The sequence below is a fragment of the Staurois parvus genome, unplaced genomic scaffold, assembly GCF_062004578.1.
Source record: "Staurois parvus isolate SC_StPar_1 unplaced genomic scaffold, SC_StPar_1.0 ptg000027l, whole genome shotgun sequence".
Lineage (NCBI taxonomy): Eukaryota > Metazoa > Chordata > Amphibia > Anura > Ranidae > Staurois > Staurois parvus.
Genome location: NW_028317823.1, coordinates 5,221,483 through 5,241,277, shown reverse-complemented (window position 1 = coordinate 5,241,277; position 19,795 = coordinate 5,221,483). Strand labels below are relative to the sequence as shown.

The following is a 19,795-nucleotide window of genomic DNA, read 5'->3' as shown; positions in this document are numbered from 1 at the left end:
GGAAACAGCAAACCGTCACTGTGATCCTAGACACAGGTCTGTAGTCACAATGTCCCTGAATACTTGGATGCTTCCTTCCAATATCAGCCCAACAATCACCCGTGAGCTCTCCAGACCAGATTCCCAGTGAAATCCCTCAATTAGTTCCAAACTGTCTCCGAAAAATACAAATTTCAACATTTCTCAGGTGAGCTCATGTAAACTTCAGCTGGGCTGCCCAGAAGGGCAGCAGCCCTTCAGGCTGGGAACTTCTCCTACTAGATAAAAACAGGGCAGCTCCAGACTATTTATGTCTTCCTCAGCCACCTACTGGGTATCCTCCCCCAGTGATTGGTTGACACAAAAAAAAAAATTCAGGCTGCTTTTTTGCCTTTTTCAGCTCACTACATTCTAGAATCCTCTAGAACAGGAGTGGGCAACTGTGGCCCTCCAGCTGTTGTAGAACTACAAGTCCCATGAGGCATTGCAAAACTGACAGTTACAAGCATGACTCCAAAAGGCAGAGGCATGATGGGACTTTTAGTTCACCAACAGCTGGAGGGCCACAGTTGCCCACCCCTGCTCTAGAAGGCAGCGGGAGCAATCAAACCTGCAGCCTGTGCAGCCCAAAATAATCACAAACTGCTCCACTGATTGTAGAGGAGCTGAAAAAAAAGAACTAAATTTACCTAATCAGAGAGTGCTACATTAATAAAATGTAAGGCTGTTTCTTTCCAGGTGCAGAAGGAAAGTGCTGCAGTTGCAGTATATATTGCAGGCACCTAGGGTTACTGGTGCCTCTAGTTACCTGCTATCATGGCCAAAAATCGGGCTGGCATTTGTTCGTGCAATGCTGCAATATCTCCAGGGGTGACTACCTCTTCCCCTTCATATTATTAATAGTCCATTACTATGACAGGCTTTGTCACTGGTCAATAGGAATGTGCAGAAGTTAGAGAAAAGCAGACAAGTTTTGGCAGAAAGTGTTAACATTTTGACAGTAGGAATAATTAGAGATCCGGCTGCTATAGCAGTGTAGTTTCATTTTTTTATAGTTGATTTTAGTTAAAGCTAAAATAGTAATTTAACCACTTGCCTGCTGGGCACTTATACCGCGCTACCTGCCCAGGCCAATTTTCAGCTTTCAGTGCTGTCGCACTTTGAATGACAATTGCGCAGTCATGCAACATTGTACTCATATGAAATATTTATATTTTTTTCACACAAATAGAGCTTTCTTTTGGTGGTGTTTCATTTTTTGTGCTAAAAACAAAAAAAAGAAAAAAATGTAAAAAAAAAGTATTTCTTTGTTTCTAATATAAAATTTTGTGAACAGGTAATTTTTTCTCCTCCACTGATGTGCGTTGATGAGGCTTCACTGATAGGCAGCACTGATAGGCAGCACTGATGGGCACTGATAGGTGGCACATATGAAGTGGCATGGATAGGCAGCACTGATGGGCACTGATAGGCAGCACTGATGGGCACTGATAGGCAGCACTGATAGGTGGCACTGATGGGCACTGTTGGGTGGCGCTGACTGCCGGCACTGATGGGTGGCACTAATGGGTGGCACTGACTGCCGGCACTGATGGGTGGCACTGATGGGGGCCACTGATGGGCACAGATGGGTGGCACTACTAAGCACTGCTGGGCACAGGTGGGTGGCACTGCTGAGCAGTTGTGGGTGTCACTGGTGGGTGTCACTGATGATCGGTGCCGAACTGTCCTCTGACAATTGCGATTATCGGCAGTACTTTCCTCGTGCTGTGACAGCATGAAGAAAGTGCAGCCGATAACCAGCAACTGCATTTACCAGTGATCAGTGTGTCATTGGACACAGCTGATCATGTGGTAAAAGGCCGCTGTGATTGGCCTTTTACCACATCACGTGATTAGCTGTGTCCTTAGGACACAGCAATCAAGGAGATTGCTGGGTGCGTGCCCCCGGGGTGCGCGGGAGGGCGCGTTCTGGGGGGACGTCATATAATGCCCTCCCAGAACTGGACAACTGTGCTGTAGCCATCATTCGGCTATAGCGCAGCTGGCAAGTGGTTAAAGTATGCACTTAAAGTGTTACTAAACCCACAACAGTAAAATCAGGAAAGCATGCTTGTTATACTCACTGTGGAACCTAAGGGATTAATCCTCCACATTGAGTAAAAAGGCTGTTTGATCCTGTCTTCTCTGATCCTCCCCTTCTTCTAATGTCCCCAATCCATCTGCTGATAGTACAGAGCTCTAGGAGTCACTCTACACATACTCAGTTTAGTGTGTCTGGCTAGGGAGCTTTTTTATTTTTTTGGGAGTGTGTTTGCATGTGATCAGCAAACGGCCAATCAGCACTATCCAAACAGGGGGTCAGGGGTTATGCAGCCTCATAGGATGAAAACTCCTACTACAAGCTTTATCCAGTTCTCAGCTGGACACTGATAGAAGGAGGGCTTTTTTCTCGAAAGAAGGAACTCCCCCTTTATGAGTCACTTCTTGTCTACACCCCCTGCCCACCTTTGAGTACTGTCACTTGGTTCCACCCCCTACCCACCTCCCAGTACCTCTCCTTTTAGAGAATACAGAGCCGAGTATCATTTTGTGGTGCTAAATAATTTGTATGGAATTTTTTAATGATAACAAGAAAGGAAAAATAGATCCTCTGCAGCCAGCAGCAATTCCTCCAGCAACAATGGACCCCCAAAACAAAATACCACCCCAGCAACAATTGACCCCAGCAGCTACAAAAGATCTTCCAGCAGCTAGCATCAATAGAGTCTCCAGCTGCCAGAAACAACCGACAATAGACCCCACCCTTAACTGTATATCACTGTATATCACTTCCAGCAACATCTGAGCCCAATCATCAATAGATCCCCCACCAGCAACAATAAATCCCCCAACACTCCCTAGCACCCCTTGCCATTACATACATTCAGTGCTGGAGGTGCCGGAACTTCGTTCCCTCACGTTCCCGCTGAAAAAAAATCTCTGGTTGTAATTCACAAGACTGCTATATACTGCGGAAAAGAAAAGATATTTAGCAGTTTATATTTAGTAAAATAATTGCATTTCCATGTTCTGTGTACTGTGGGAGACCAGATATAGTGAATGCAGGGTCCTGGGTTTAGTAACACTTTAATAGACGTGTACTGTACTTCCCCTTTAACAGTGGAGATTTTGGCAAATTTAAAGGGTCATAAATGCCTTCATTTTAACACTGCCTATTAAATCATTATTTTCTTTTATGCATTTATTATAAGATCCCCATCCAAAGCTTTACCCAGATTCAAGATACAGCCTAGTCAATGAGCGATAAAAATTGTAAGCACATTATTAATAACTCCTTATCACCTCGGCCATATTGTTCAGTTCAGTCCACAATGTTGAGCCAGAATGTCCTGATGTGTTACAAAGTAAGACGTTGAACGTTGAACAACAGAACGCTACTTTACAGAACTCAATTTAAATATCTGATCATATATTGGGAGATTTAAGCTCCCAAATTAACTTCCTGACCTGGCAGAAAGCAAGTTAACTGAGTCTAATGCACAGCAGAGAGATCAAATACTAAAAGACTATTACCGCGGTGCATTATTATTCAAACAAGTCACTCATTGACCATGAGAAGGGTTCTCTACTCAACATTCTCTGTCTTCATGGAACAAGGGTAAGGAAGCATCACTTAAAGGGTAAGTATACCTTTACACAATAACATTAAACAGGTCAGCTGACTTCAGTTATCCTGGCCACCCCTTTGGACCCTGTTACACAAAGCAGTCGTAATGCCCCATGCTGCTGGTGTAGAGGTCTGTACATCATTATACAGAGTGAGTATCCATCATATTGCTCCCAATTACACTTGCTCATTGGCCAGCATAGCCATGTGACTGTGCTGGACAATTTGAAGGGCATCTGAGGCTTCTTCTTCCAGTAAGATGTCCCAGAAGAAAGAAGCACTTCTCATTGCATTAGCATGGTCACATGGTTGTGCTGACCAATGAGTGATTACCGTTGCAAGCATTATGATGAATACTCATTCTGGGGCTGTGCATTGCAATGTACTATGTATGGACTGCTACCCCAGCAGTATAGCCCATGCGACAATATGAGCAGCGAGGTCTGGAGTGATGGCCAGGATATTTGGAGTTAGTTTACCTTTTCGTTTGTCATGAAAAGGTGATGTTATTGTTTAATTTTAACTGTGATCCCCCATGGATGTCCTCTACCTGTGCTGTCAAGAACTGCTCAGCCTTGCACCCTACATTGTTCTGTGAAAGACTGGGTCAATGTATCAGGATCATGTGACAACTGCAACTGGCTGTCACAATGGTCACATGGTCAGGTGCTTGTCCTGCCTGATTCCGATCATGACTAGAGACTAAGAGCTGTGTATGACAGTTTGGTCACTGTGCTGGGAACCTGCTGCATAAAAACCTAAGCTATCCACAGATGCATATTTAGGGCGCACAGGCGTTAAAGCTCACCTTCTCTGCCACTGCACATATGCATAACAGGAGAGGCGGAAAATTAAAAAAGGATGCATATCAATAATTCTGACTTCACTGGCTGCTCACAAGCACAGGGCCACTGACCTGGAAGTCCTGAAGCCATAGGATCATAAGGAGAACCAGTCAACTAGCAATTACGTAAGTAAGTTAGCAATGGCAGCCTTTTTTTTGGGGGGGGGTTAGAGTTTAAATTCATTTATTTATTTTGTAGTATTTTTTAGTTAAATATGAATTATTGTGAATACGGAATATTTACATTTAGAACCAGCAGATGGAACTCTCGGCTATCCCTCACGTGACTATCATTACCTGTGTTTCTAAAAAAAAAAACTGTTTAGAGAACTCAATAGCTGAAGCTCAAATTTACATATGAGTAAAGCTGGCCAAAAATGGCTAGAATTTCAAGGAGCCAGAGAAGAAATTCCCCTCCACCCCCTTCCTGCTCTGTTCAGACAGGGGCTACAGAGTTTCAAGTTAACAGGCAGTCTAAAAGTAAGCAACATCTGCTGAGGGCTCAGTTTACCCATAATACTCTGAATCCTATGTTATGGGTGTCCCTTGCATTGTATGTTTATATATAAAACACACATTTTATATGAAAAGGTCAATAACAGAAAGAGAACCACAGTTAATATAACGCTGAAACGTAGGCCTCAGCTATATTTTTGAATAATTTTTGGCACTGCTTTCATACCTCAGGGAAATGGGGGTGAAACGTTGGGTCTTTGGTGCATATTTTCATTGTGTTGTTAATTAAGAGCTCTCCATGTGTGTGGAAGAGTCCTGTTGTGATCTCTGATACAATGTTCAGTGGCACTCCTCCATTGACTTCAGTCACCGACCCATAATCCTCCACTGTGCTCATGTTCAGCCTGAGACAGCCAGGAGGGTGATCTTCTACATTAGTCTGATACTTTAGCACTCGTCTAGAAGAGAAAAACAGCAATGATATCTAAAATCAGTATGCTCAAGAGCTAATTAACTTGAATTTGAGAGGCCTTGAACTGCTGGCTACTTGGGTGATTGAAGAGCAAGTGCTTGGGCTTTGGAGTGTCTTATGAAAGTTCACTGTGTACTTGGCAAGCTGTTCCCACAATTTTGATTAAATAAAAACTTACAAGCACCATGCCTTAATTGCTCTGAAGTCTGTTGATATTCTTTCATCAAAAGCAAAAGCTGATACATCATTTAAAAAGATGTTTTTTTTCTTCCTCCGAGAAGTGCTCAACTTTTTTATAGGCTCATTCACACCAGCCTTGCTGGGCTACACTGGACAGTGCCCACAACAGCCCCAAACGCAAATACCAGGGAAAAAATCTTGGCATGTTCAAACAGCCACAGGCACACATTTTATGCATAGCATTCAGTGAAGAGTAAATGGAATAAAAATACTGAAAAAAGCAAGCACTGTGATACATTGTAATAATGCAACATATGTGCACAATACACACCAACATATACTGAGTTTACATCAGGAGTGTAGTAACATCATGGCACTTCCTCTGAGTAGAAAAACTGAGACATACCTACTACAACTCTGTCCAGCATCTCCATTAAGCAATAGATCAGTGCTATAGGGATCTATTGCAGGCTGTTTGCAGTCAGCAATATATCCCCTTTAGAAGTGATCTGTTGCTGAACAGCTTTATGGAGAATTTGAATGTGATCTCTAATGACTAGATCCATACCCCCAGTAAGAAAAAGTGAGAAAAAAAATTGTAAACAGAGAAAAAAACAAAACAAATGCACAGTCACTTTATATACTATATATATAATATTTTTTTAAAAAATCACCTCCCAAATTAATACCCTAAACAAAATTAACAATGGATGATCTGGGTCACATTTTCATTAACTGCACAATTATCAAATACTCATGTTAGTGAACACAAATTCATTTGAATATTGAACAATCGCAAACCTGTGAAAAAGGCATCATTCTGCTAATTTTTGCCCTCCTTAACCTGTCTTAATTTGATTCTCATGTTATGTGAACAATTTACATGAACTGTTTTTTTTCCCCTGTGTCCGTCACAATGTGGTATCCAAAGGAAAAAAAACTTCTCCAAAAGTAAAATGCATAAGTTTACTTTGAGCTTTACTATTCTGTTATGTTACCTATAAGTCACACCTATATGATATGATTTTAGCAGACTTTGTTGATTATATTTTGGAGGAAACTAATAGGGATGCACAAATTATGTGCGTTGGAAAAAAATAATAAAAAATATAAATTTTTTTCTATTTTTTTTTTAATTTACTCCCAATAATTTGCTACCAAATTAAAGCCCTATCTGTCTTGAAAATATTCTGATACATTATAAAACCTAAGCAATTTGATGTGCGGAACCAAGACATCACAAAAAACAACAATCTGGGACACAATAGGGTTTGGAAGCAAAAAGGCCTGGGGGCTCAAGTAGTTAAGAAACATCAAAAATAAAATAATAAAAACATGCTAAAGGAAGCTAGTAGAAATGTCATATCAAAATTACAGGGCAATTGTAATGATAATTAAGAATATGCACTCACAGAAATACACCATACTCTCACTTAAAGACAGAAAGTTTTTTCTGAGCTATTAAGGCCCACTTGTCAACTCCAACACGGGCCAGTTATCAGTGGCAAATATCAGGCTAATTTCTTCCAAAAATCAGGACTCATATGCCAGCTGAAATTATTAAAATTCTCATCTAATTGGCTACAGCAATATAGCATGTGCAGATTGGGTTGCAGTGGGTCAAATTACGTAAGATTCTAAAGGGCAATAATTTAAACGATTAAGTGTGAGATAACCATTAGTTAAATTCCCTCTGTGCTTAATGAATGTTCAGCTGTCTCTCTACATCTTTAAGTCATTAATTATTAATGATTATCCCTTAAAGCTACGATGCGCACATAACTGTAAATCCAGTCACAACAGCATTGTAGATGTCCCCTTGGGAAGACTGTCCACATATTGTATTGAACGGTTTAATCCTTTGTTATATCTTAGTTCTTTGGCTTATACAAGAGATTGATCTCTCTGTTTATATAGCATTCTGAATGGGGAACTCCATTAAAAATTCATTATTGTCCACTCACTGCACATTAAATTAGTTGTTATTCTTACTCACAGCAAAGTTGATCTGTCTGCTAAGATTGGAGACCCAAGAAGCCATAGATAGCCCTATGTGTCTTTTTGAAACATTTACATAGCTCCCTGAAAGCCATGGATTTCTAAAGTCGTGTCAGTACAGGAATCATAACAATGACTTTTAAGCAGTCTGGCTATCTAAGGTTTAGGTACAGAATATGGCCCAATGTCTCCCTGCACAGGAACACACATAGGTGGCTATGTAGAATAGTGGTCTCCAAACTGTAACCCATGGGCTAGATGTGGCCCTTTGTTTGTTAATCCAAACCTTGGCGCACTTACTCCCATTGATATAAGGCACTAATTCTCCAACAAGGGGGCACTATTTCTCCCACTGATACCAATGATGGGGCAGTATTCCTCCCACTGACACCAATGATGGGGCACTATTCCTCTCACTGATACTAATAATGGGGTAGTTTTCCTGCCACTGATACCAATGACGGGGCACTATTCCTCCCAATAATACCAATAATAGGGCACTATTCCATTAATACGAGTGACGGGGCACTATTCCTCCCATTAATACCAGTGATAGGGCACTATTCCTCCCACTGACACCAATGATGGAGCACTATTCCTTCTATTAATATCAGTGATGGGGCATTATTCCTCCCACTGACACCAGCAATGGGGCACTATTCCTGCCACTGACACAACTATGAGGCACTGTTCCTCCCACTGATACAAAAGGGGAATTAATGTAAAATAGAACTCCATTCAAAACATTTTCCCCTGAAGAACTCTGGTGTTCAGCAACTGCCCAGTTAAATATCAGGGCCCATATACACTAACACTGGTAATGCACTTGTTATGAGTGTTATTGTAAAAAGGACCACATACGATTTTTGGCACATTGACAGCCTATTCATTTCAATGGGCTGCCTTAACATAATACACATTAAAACGCGGCATAACGTGCATGACCGCACCATAAAGTAATTGGGCCTTTAATTGATGAAGTCGAATAAATTGTAGGCTTCACCTTTTTTGATAATGGGCTGTCCAGTCCGCAAAAGATATAGCCTGCAGAGTTAAAGTCCAACTAAACCGACCTAACTCCATGAATAACCAGCTCGGTGTACAGTTTAAGAGGTTTGAGAGAAGGAAGGGAAGAATCCATTATTGCAGAAGAGAAATAATGGGGTTGGTTTACTAAAGATACTGTAGGTATGTTGCTCACTTTGCAAGGGAAATTTTCCCAGAGCTTAGTGAATGTGGCGAAGTTTCACTTTATAAAAAATACCCAATCGCAAGCATTTTTTCTAGCACATGATTGGATGATGGAAGTTATTAGAGCTTCACCTCAATCAAATCAAATATTAGGATTGTAGACACTTACCCAGAGGCATGGACCAGCAGCAGCAGATAGAAAATAAAGAAGAGGTTGTGCGTGTGTAGGAAGATATCAAAGTTTGAAGTTCTAAAAAAATGAAAAAACATGAATATTTTTAGCCTCCTTAAGACATAATATATTCAGTATCAAGTAAGATACTGTATCAGTTTAAAGCTGAGAAGGAAGGAAGGACTTTTCTAAAGGCAAATAAACTGCAATTTGCAAAGTGCAGTTGCTCCAGAGCTTATTAAATATGAAGCTTTACTTTGCAAAGAATAACCAATCACATACAAGGAAGATAAAAAAAAAACAGGATTTTTGCTTGCACATGATTGGATGGTGGAAATCATCTGAGTTTCTGTTCAGTTACTAAGCTCTGGAGCAACTGCTCCTTCAGAGTGCAACTGCACTTTACAAAGTGCACAGTCTATTAGCCTTTAGTAAATCAACCTCAAAGGGAGAGAGAAAGAGTAGACAGCTAGGAACAAGTGACACAGTTCAATGAGCGAGGTTTAGAATGCTAATAGCCCTACAGTATGATAAAATGGCCGGCAATGATTGAGCCATTACTGCCAAGTTGTGAGGAACCTATCATGCATTTGCATTTAGAATAGCTGTCAACTTCTCATTAATAAATATACCTTGTATGAGGCTCTTAACTTTGAGGAAGTTGAGGGCCAGAGATTTCCAAGCCCGGGCAATAGCTTGGTTATTGACTGTGAATATGTGGGAAATAAGTGTGCAGTCACAGGGATACACATTTTTGATAATTTTGTGTAAGAAGGTGACCCAGAGGTCCTTAAAGTGACTAGTCTGGAAGATTATATTGTTCATAGTGTAGATGCGTATCCACAAGCCTGTGTATCCACAAAACCTGATAGCATTATACAAATACCTAAATGATGATCCCAGTGTAGGAAGTAAACTATTCAGTCTCAGGGAGTATAAAAAGACACGGGGCCACTCAATGGAATTGGAGGAAATGTGGTTTAACCTGCAGGGGTAGGGTTTTTTTCACTGTTAGGGTGGCAAGGATGTGGAACTGCCTTCCACAATTGGTGGTGTCAGGAGGAAGTATTGATAGTTTTAAAAGACACTTGGACGTGCGTCTTAGTGAACACAATATACATGGATTTGAGAAATGATTCCCACACCCTCACAGGTTGAACTGGATAGACTAGTGTCTTTATTCAACCTTACCAACTATGTAACTATGTAAGCCTTGACACTTGGGGCAGGTCCATCATATGTGGATTGTATACATTTCATTATTCTTGCTAGATGATAATAACAGGAATATTCCAAGGCCTGTACCTTATGGGAGCTTTGGAAAAGTGCCAGCCAAATTTTGCTCCAGGGGAAGGTGTTCTTTATTTCACAGAGGTAAATTCTGTGAGGTTGACCATGGCTGATATTTTTTTGCTCTCATCCAACAGATATAATAAAATGCATTCAATGGTAAATTTACAAGATCAAAAGGGAGCAAATAAGAGAAGATCATTAATAGGGTTAACATATGCTTCAAGCTGATAGGCCTGGGGTAAGTGCTAAGGTAGGCTCATTAAAGGAACCTAATGTTTAAAAAGCATATGAAGATGGAGCAGTGGCTCACAGTCTGTAGAACTTCACCTCTAAAAAGTTTTTCTACCTTTCTATAATAATTCTATACTGCCCTGATGTGCAGCAGGGGTAGGTAGATCACAAAGTAATTCAAAGTCATTATTTTACAAATCTTTTGGTAAATGACAAGTAAAACATTTCCCATTCATACATTCCAAATGTTTGATTGGAAATGCCCTCTAAGGACTGATATGCACTGCATGCAGTATAGTTACCTTATAGATACCGTGGAAGCAGTGGACATAAGAAATAAAATTAGAACCATTAGGACTCCAGTTACTCCAGGAACTACAAATAAAAACAAAAAAAAACAGAAAACATATTAAACTATAAAAAGTCCAAAAAAACCAGGGCATTTCAAGAGATAAACATTGCCAGAAAAAAATAAAACTCTAGAAACCATTTGCATCGCTATACAATTTAAAAATTAATTGGCACTCCATTGCACTAAGGCAATGCAATACAAACACACTGCATGGCAACACACCAACATGCATGTGCATGTCTGTTTTTGAATGTTGTGGTGCGCTCCCAGTCTATTCCTTTGAATGAGCTGCCTTACTGCAATGCATGTTAAAGCATTAAAAAAAGGTCTGGTAATGCAACGTGCCAAGGCACAGAGGTCTGAACTCCCCTTAAACTTGGGAATTTTTGCAAGTATTTTACTTGTTTACTTGTTCATATTTGACTGGTACAGATCTACAGTCAAAAATATTGGCACCCCTGCATTTCTGTCAGATGATGCACCACTTCGCCCATAAAATTGTTGCAATTACAAATGTTTAGGCATTCTCGTGTTTATCTTGTTTGTATTGGTATGACACAAAAAAGTAGAGAAACAAAAAGCCAAATCTGCCACATTCCATGTAAAACCCCAAAATTGGACTGGACAAAATTATTGGCACCCTCAATTTAATATTTGGTAGCACATTCCTTGGAAAAAATAACTGAAATCAATCGCTAACCATCAATGAACTTCTTCCACCTCTCTACTGGAATTTTGGACCATTCTTCTTTCGCCAGCTGCTCCAGGTCTCTCAGATTTGAAGGTTTCCTTTTCCCAACTGCTGTTTTGAGATCTCTGTATAGGTGTTCTATGGGATTGAGATCTGGACTCATTGCTGGCCAGTTCAGTACTCTCCAGTGCTTTGTCTGAAACCATTCCTGGGTGTTTTTTGATGTGTGCTTTGGGTCATTGTCCTGCTGTAAGACCTCTAACAGAGACCCAGCTTTCTGACAATGGGCCCCGTAGGGACTGTATTCTTTTCTTTGAAGGCCTCGTTTCTTTTTCTGAAAACAGTAGAATGATAGGCTTTACCAAAAAGCTGAAATTTTACTTTGTCTGTCCACAGCACATTCTTCCAAAAGGATTTTGGCTTCATCAGGTACGTTTTGGCAAACTCCAATCTGTTTTTTATGTTTCTGTGTCAGCAGTGGAGTCCACCTGGGTCTCCTACCATAGCGTTTCATTCAGATGGTGACGTATAGTATGAGCTGACATAGTTGTACCCTGTACCTGAAGGTCAGCTTGAATTTGTCTGGAAGTTGATCGAGGTTCTTTAGCCACCATTTGTACAACCCTTTGTTGCAATCTTTGACCATGTTTTCTCTTTCGTCTATGTCCAGGGAGATTAGCTACAGTGCCATGAGCTGTAAACTTCTTGACAATGTTGTGCACAGTGGACACAGGAACATTAAGATTTCTCGAGATTGTCCATGCTTTTCCACAATTTTTGTTCTCAAATCCTGACAATTCTTTGCTGCTCTTTCTCTTTTCAATGCTCCATGTGGCACACAGAGACACACAACAGAAAGGTTGAGTCCATATTTCACCGTTTTAACTGGTTGGCAGTGTGATTTCTACATTGTCAGCACCTGTTAATTGGTACAGGTTAGTTTAATTACAAATTACAGGAGCATCACAAACTAATTTTGTCCAGTCCATTTTTGGGGTTTTGCGGGAGTGTGTCAGATTTGACTTTTGGTTCTCAACTGTTTGGAGTCATAGCAATACAAAGAAAAGAAATAAACATGAGAATGCCTAAACATTTGTAATTGCAACAATTTTCTGAGCGAAGTGGTGCATTATCTGACAGAAATGCAGGGATGCCAATATTTGTGGCCGTGACTGTATATAGTAGTCTGGAAAGGTTTCCTTGAGTATTAAAACAAGTTAGTGGGTACTTGCAAGTGCATATGATGTGCTTTCATGCATCTCGAACCACCCCTAACAGCTGAATGGGCTGCTTGTGCCAAAATCTAGCACATGAGTTTCTTTAGAGTGTTTGTTGCTCACAGAGCCAGTTTGATGATGCGAGTTTTGCAGCAATTTTCATATGTTTTGTTGCGTGACAAAGTTGCTCTACTTTTGGGGTGCCATTAAGAAATAATGGCACCACAAGCATGCTACGTGTTTTTTTTGTGTTTCTGAAAAAGTAGGCAAAATACCCAATTCTGCCCACATTTTCAGAATACCCAGGTGTAAATGCAGCCTTACTGATGATTAACTGATTACCTCTGTGGGAAGTCTGCTCCAATCATCAATTACTCTTGCAGTAAATTAGTTCTTTCTAAGGTTAGCATTGAACTGACCTGCTTGTTTAAGGTCATGTCCCCGAGTTTTAGATCTTGGCTTCATATTGAATATACTGCCATCCTGAACCTTATTAACAACTGTCAGGTATTTAAAGGTTTCAATCATTTCCCCATGCAGCACCCTTTTAGGTTAGGTTGCTACAGAGGTTTAGGTAAATTTAGTCTTTTCGGTTCCTCTGTAAACAGAGGAGCAGTGTATGATTTTTGGCTGCTCTAGGTCTCACAGGATGCAGGCTCAACTACTTCTACGTGCCATTTAGTAGGTTCTAGAATGTAGTGGGCTGGAAGAGACAGTCCCTCAGCTTGAATATATTTTGGAACTCTAGCCAATCCTTGGGGAATTAAACCCAGAAGGTGGAGAGAGCTCATATATATTCTGAGGCCTGGAGCAGCAGGGTTCTTGTCCTGAAGAAGGAGATTACAGCTGCTGCCCTTCTGGGTAGGTTAGCTGAAGCCTACAGGGAGCTCCCCAAGGTCCCAGCTCAGCAGGTGCTGGGGGGCCTGTCACAAAGAATTCATTGAGGTGCCAGCTCATAAGGATTGGGGGGTTATTGTTCCTAAAAGCAGTTTTGAGCCAAGTAAAGGGATGCACTGAGGATCTTAACTGGATATTCATGGTACAATGTCAGGGCAATATTGGACAGGAGGCAGCCATGTATCCGGTGACACAGTGAGTAAAGGACTGGAAGTGGGTTCCAATTGACTGTCTACAGTTTAACCCCTTGAGTGACTGTGCTAATTATTTTAAAGTGGGATGTGCCCTGCTGGGAATTCCAGAAATGCTGGTGTCTGTAGGTACTGCAAAGAAGGGAGGACACCCCTTAAAAGAGTAGACAGAATAGAAATACGCTCACCCTGCACCCAAACCAAGTTCAATGAGCATTAAACCTTAAAAATAAACCCACTGCCTGGTTATTGTGTGTGAGACTGAGGGAGGTGCTGTGTGCCTGGCTGCCATGCACTCACTTGGGAATAGACCTGGGACAACATTTTTCTTTTGAGTTGTCACCAGAGCAGGGATAGAGGGGAAATCTTCCTTGGGGACACCGGTTCTGGTGACAACCAGGGATTTGCTCACTTTAGAGGGATTTCCTCTCATTTCCTGTTTTGGCTATGGCCCAGGAAGTGAAAAGAAATCTCCCAAATAGGACACAGATGGCATAAATAAAAATGACAGGAGTTATAACCCTCCCTCACTCAAAATGTTTTGCCTTTAGTTCTACTTTATGTTCCAGCATTCTGATATGTTTTATCCTTCAGACCTCTGATCATTTTTTATGGCCATCTCTGGACTCATTCTATCTTATCAATAGCCTTTTGTAATTAAGGTCTCCAGAACTGGACTAAATAAACAAAAAAAAAAAAAAAAAAAATATATATATATATATATATATATATATATATATATATATATATATATACCTGAACCCTCTCAACCTGCTGGTGATCCCTCTCTTGTGATCAGTGATGAGCCAAATGTATCTAGGTTTGCTTTTAGGGAGGTTCGGTGCACTTTACCGAAGTTCAGATTCCAAATCTGAACTCCATTGGAGTCAATAGAAGCCAAATCTTAGAAATCAGTAATAGCCATAGACTAATTGGCAAGGGATTGTCAAACAAATGGCATGGAGGATGGGTAATACCCTGGAGAACATGTACCAAAGCAAAGAAAGAAAATTATTTTTAACTAGTTGCCGACCGCAGATAGCCGAATGACGGCTTCACTGCGGCCGGCCAGTTCTGGGTGGACGTCATATGCCGTCCCCCCAGAACGCGCTCTCCTGCGTGCCCCAGGGGATCTCCGTGATCGCTGTGTCCTACGGACACAGCTGATCACGAGATGTGGTAAAAGGCCAATCATACCGACCTTTTACCACGTGATCAGCGGTGTCCAATGACACGCTGATCACAGGGAAATGTAAGTGCCGGTTCTAGGCTGCACTTTCCTCATGCTGTCAGATCGTGAGGAAAGTACTGCCGAGAACCGGCAGTTGTCAGAGCGAGCATTGGCACCGATCATCAGGGCACTGATGATCAGTGCCCTGATGATCGGTGCCCAGCAGTGCCACCCACAAGTTCCGCCCACCTGTGCCCAGCAGTGCGCCCACTAGCTCCGCCCATCTGTGTCCAGCAGTGCACCCACCTGTGCCACTCTGCAGTGTCACACACCTGTGCCCAGAAGTGCCACCTACCTGTGCCCAGCAGTGCCACCCACCTGTGCCCACCCACCTGTGCCCACCAGTGCCACCCACCTGTGCCACCCACTTGTGCCCACCCACCAGTGCTACCCACCAGTGCAGCCCAGCAGTGCTGCCAGTCAGTGCCACCAGTCAGTGCCCAGCGGTTGTGCCAGTCAGTGCCACCAGTCAGTGCCCAGCAGTGATGCCAGTCAGTGCCATCTATCAGTACCCATCATCAGTGTCATCTATCAGTGCCGCCTATCAGTGCTGCATATTAGTGCCGCCTATCCGTGACACCTCATTAGTGCTGCCTATCAGTGCCGCCTATCCGTGCCACCTCAGTAGTGCTGCCTATCAGTGCCCTTTAGTGCTGCCTATCAGTGCCCATCAGTGCCGCCTATCAGTGCCCATCAGTGCTGCCTCATCAACGCACATCAGTGAAGGAGAAAAATTACCTGTTTGAAAAATTTTATAATAGAAACAAAGAAACTTTTTTTTTTTTTCAAATTTTTTGCATTTTTAATTTATAGCACAAAAAGTAAAGTGCTCAGTGGCGATTAAATACCACCAAAAGAAAGCTTTATTTGTGAGAAAAAAATGATCAAAATTTCATATGGGTACAATGTTGCATGACCGCGCAATTGTCAATCAAAGTGCGGCAGCGCTGAAAGCTGAAAATTGGCCTGGTAAGGAAGGGGGTATAAGTGCCTGGTAGGCAAGTGGTTAATTCTGTTTGGCAAGGAGAAGAGATTTTCAGATTGCTTAAAATGAAACCCACCTGTAAAATGGTACATATGTACAATGTGTACAAACTACTGTTTAACTTGTCAGTAAATACAGCTCACAGCTGCCTAATCCAAGATGAAGGTCAGGCTTTGTTCATCCTGAGTGACAAGCATCTACATTGCTGCACGATGTGACTTATGATAGTTACATTGTGGATTTTTTAAAATTTATTTTAATAAACGACTTGTCAAAATGCATCAGTCTGTTTATTTACTGTTTACATTTTGTCGTGATTGGGCAGGGGTACTATGTACTCCTTAATCATTTAAATAGAGGGTCAGGTATCTGGGTGCCCTTTTTGAAGAGGGCCTTCAGATTCCGATAAGCCCTCCTCCTGTAGAGCCAGACTATTACCAGGCTAGGGATGTGAAGAACTGGCCCCTTTTCTCATCAACATGGGGACAAGCTGCTGTGCCCGGGGGGTCCACCCCCTGGCAAAGAACCTCTCTCATGTTGAGGGCATATGGCTTGGTATGGTTCAGGAGAGGGGAAGCTACACACCTATCTCCCCCTTTTTTGCCTGCTAGGCTGCATGCTCGGATAAGGATCTGATATTGATTTTGAGAAGAACTCCACTCTTTCTTTCCTTGTTTTGTGTTTTGAGGTTCCCCATTCAAATCCATACCAAACCCATTGGGTTTGGTATGGAATTTGGAGGGACCCCACACTTTTTTGCATAGGGCTTCCTTTAAACTCTACGGACCTGAAAGGTCTGATATGAATTCTGGGGGGAACCCTCTTCCTTCATTTACATTCACCTGTCAACCATGTGGTCATATTAGGCCTATGATGTCACAAGCATCCCTTCCCCTTCCCCAACTGTGCAACCCCTTCCCAACTGTGCCCTGGCCACAGTTGATTGGATTGCAGAGGGTGGATGTGGCAGCTTACTGCCCGGCACAGTCTGAACTCAAGTTTGAACCAAACCTCAGCTTTTCCTAAGTCAGGAACACCTTAGCTTCCAAGGTGGGTAGGAACAAAGCTGAGATTTATGGCAAGAACATTGAACAAACAAGCCAGTGTTGACTTATCTCATTAGGCTGCACTTCCATCCATAATATCAATTTTAGGTGGACTAACTCCTAATATGATTGCATGTTCAGATAAAAACTACTAGTTTCCCTTTAAAAGTGTCTTTCCCATTTCAGGTATTTGTGGAATGTGTGTATCCCTAAATGCCTTATTAAAGTCAATGCATGGAATAACAGACCTGGTAAAAGCCAAGTTAATTTTAATGGAAAAATCAGCAGATGCATTTATTATACTAATGCCCCAAGCCACAGTGAAACACTTCCATTCAGGTTCGTTGTTTAGCTGTCTCAAGTCTGTTTATTCTTTCTACGTCCTTCTTAAATCTTAGAAAGCAGGTCACCTGGCTATGTGCAATTACCCTACAGACCCAGATTTCCTTGTCATCTTGAGTAGTAAGATTATTCTTCACCCACGTACAGCTACAGAGCTGACCTTGATATAAAGTCAGTGCTTTACATCTGCAGAATTTAAATCACATCTGGAGCAAAGCTACACACTGTTGCTAGGATATACGTGCCATGGTGCCTGTCTGTGTTTGCTGGATGCGTGCTTCCTAGCAGTTTTATTAGTAGACATATGGTATTAGTATTCCAAATGAGTACAGTCAGATACTGCTAGGTAAGAATAAAATGACACCTCTCTTATTACATGGAGAACCATGAGCAGTACTTTAACAGGATGCTAGACATCTAGGAGGTCTGTGATAAACCCTATTAGGGCACAAGTCCCAGAACCCTGCCATTCCACCAGTGTTCCCTGCTCCACCTCATCAGCCAGGTCAACATATTCAGTATATATTTAAAGTGTTAGTTCACCATTAAAAAAATAGCAAGGGCAGGCAAGGGGTCACAGTAGTTTACAAATCAAGGTGCAGTGAAGAGAAACATATCTTCCTTTATATTAGATACCTGTAGGCCAACCATAGCTTTTGCAAAGTCTGGCCAAATAAATGACCATTCCTAGTAATTGTGGTCATGCTCGTCATGCTCCCTACTGGAGGGAGGAGAGTGCCCTGCGCATGTGCAAATTTGTGGAGGTAGGAGAGCGCCCTTCTCTTGTGCAGATTTGTAGAGGGAGGAGAGCGCCCTGTGCATGTGCAGATTTGTGGAGGGAGGTGAGCACCCTGCGCATGTGCAGATTTCTGGAGGAAGGAGAGCATCCTGCACATGTGCAGATTTGTGGATGGAGGAGAGCGCCCTGCGCATGTGCAGATTTGTGGATGGAGGAGAGTGCCTCCTATTTCTGCTATTGCCAAGTTTATTAGGTCCCATAGCACACCAAGGCTGAGATCCAGCAGGGTGGATCTGTCAGCCTCTACCTAATTGCACTGTACTGTCATTTTAACACTTGGAGCTAATAGGAGGGGACAGCACAAGGATGACATTAGAGTGCTGCTGGTCCTTTGTTGTCCAATCAGCACTCTGAAATTGAGGAGGTTTCTGCAGCTATAACAGTAGTCAGAACATACAGTTTATATATATATATATATATATATATATATATATATATATATATATATATATATACACACACACACACACACAGGGGCGGACTGACCATTGGAGCACTCGGGCACTGCCCGAGGGCCCGGGGTCAGTAGGGGGCCCCATGAGATGCCCCTGGTACCTTTCATTGGCTTTTTCATAGGCTTTTTTGGGTGTGGGTGAGGACACAGGGGCCCCATGATCCCCTATTGCTTGGGGGACCCATGAGTTGTCAGTCCGTCCCTGTGTGTATATATATATCTATATATATCTATATATATACACACCGGTGGCCAAATTTGTAGATACATCTTCTGATTTTGTTAGTTTTGGTCAGTATCTTTACTTACTCCCTTGTTTTTTCCTTCTAGACATTAGCTATTCTATGCAAATGGTAAACAAAATATTTTTGACAACATATGATACACGTTTTGAGTTAATTTGAGCAGATTTACTCAAAATTATCGACAGAAAGCTAGCTGGTGAAAATGTGAGGAAATTTTCATTTGTATATTATTGTGTATATGTTATAGTATTTGGTCAGAATAAAGCATTATGTTGCTTAACAGAGATTCTAGTTGCAATGCCTGCTATTTTATATTGAGCTTAGGAAACTATTTTCCATTTTATGTATTTTTTAAATTATATTAGAATAATTAAATAAATTAAAATAATATTGTGCTGTTTTGACCTAAAATGTACTTAAATAACTATATTTGTAGAAATGAATGATGCCATCAATTAAAAGGTCAGGCTGGTCACCAAAGAAAAGAGCAACAGCAAAAACATTAAGAAATGAAGGTTATAGTTTTTGCGAAATTGCCAGGAAATTTGGTCAAGGAGTTTCTGCATCCAGAATCCAGTGTGCACGATTTACGAACACTAAAGTATTGAAACACAGCAAGGCAGAGGAAGGAAAAAAGCTACAACACCCAAAACTGACAGAAGAATTGCAAGACTTGCTTTGCAGAATAGAAAATCCTTTGCCAAGGATATCAACAAGGTGTTGTCAGATGGAGGACTGTCAGTGTCCGAACAGTAAGAAGTCGACTTGTTGCTGCTGGATTAAGAGCTTGAATACCAAGAAAAAAACATTTTTGAACTGCCAAACAAAGAAAGAAAAGAGTCGAATGGGCCAAGGAACA

At 41.6% G+C, this 19,795-nt stretch overlaps 1 protein-coding gene across 3 annotated transcripts in view; it reads right to left on the bottom strand.

The window, feature by feature from the left end:
- The window catches only part of NOX4 (NADPH oxidase 4), a 352,340-nt gene that overhangs the window by 210,052 nt on the left and 122,493 nt on the right, over positions 1-19,795 (bottom strand). For all 3 annotated transcript variants that reach the window (XM_089656614.1, XM_089656605.1, XM_089656621.1), the window contains exons 7-9: positions 10,789-10,861; positions 8,960-9,040; positions 5,176-5,407 (exon numbers count right to left, since the gene is read on the bottom strand). In XM_089656614.1, the coding sequence (XP_089512740.1) occupies positions 5,176-5,407; positions 8,960-9,040; positions 10,789-10,861 (386 nt within the window). The remainder of the gene's footprint in view (positions 1-5,175; positions 5,408-8,959; positions 9,041-10,788; positions 10,862-19,795) is intronic.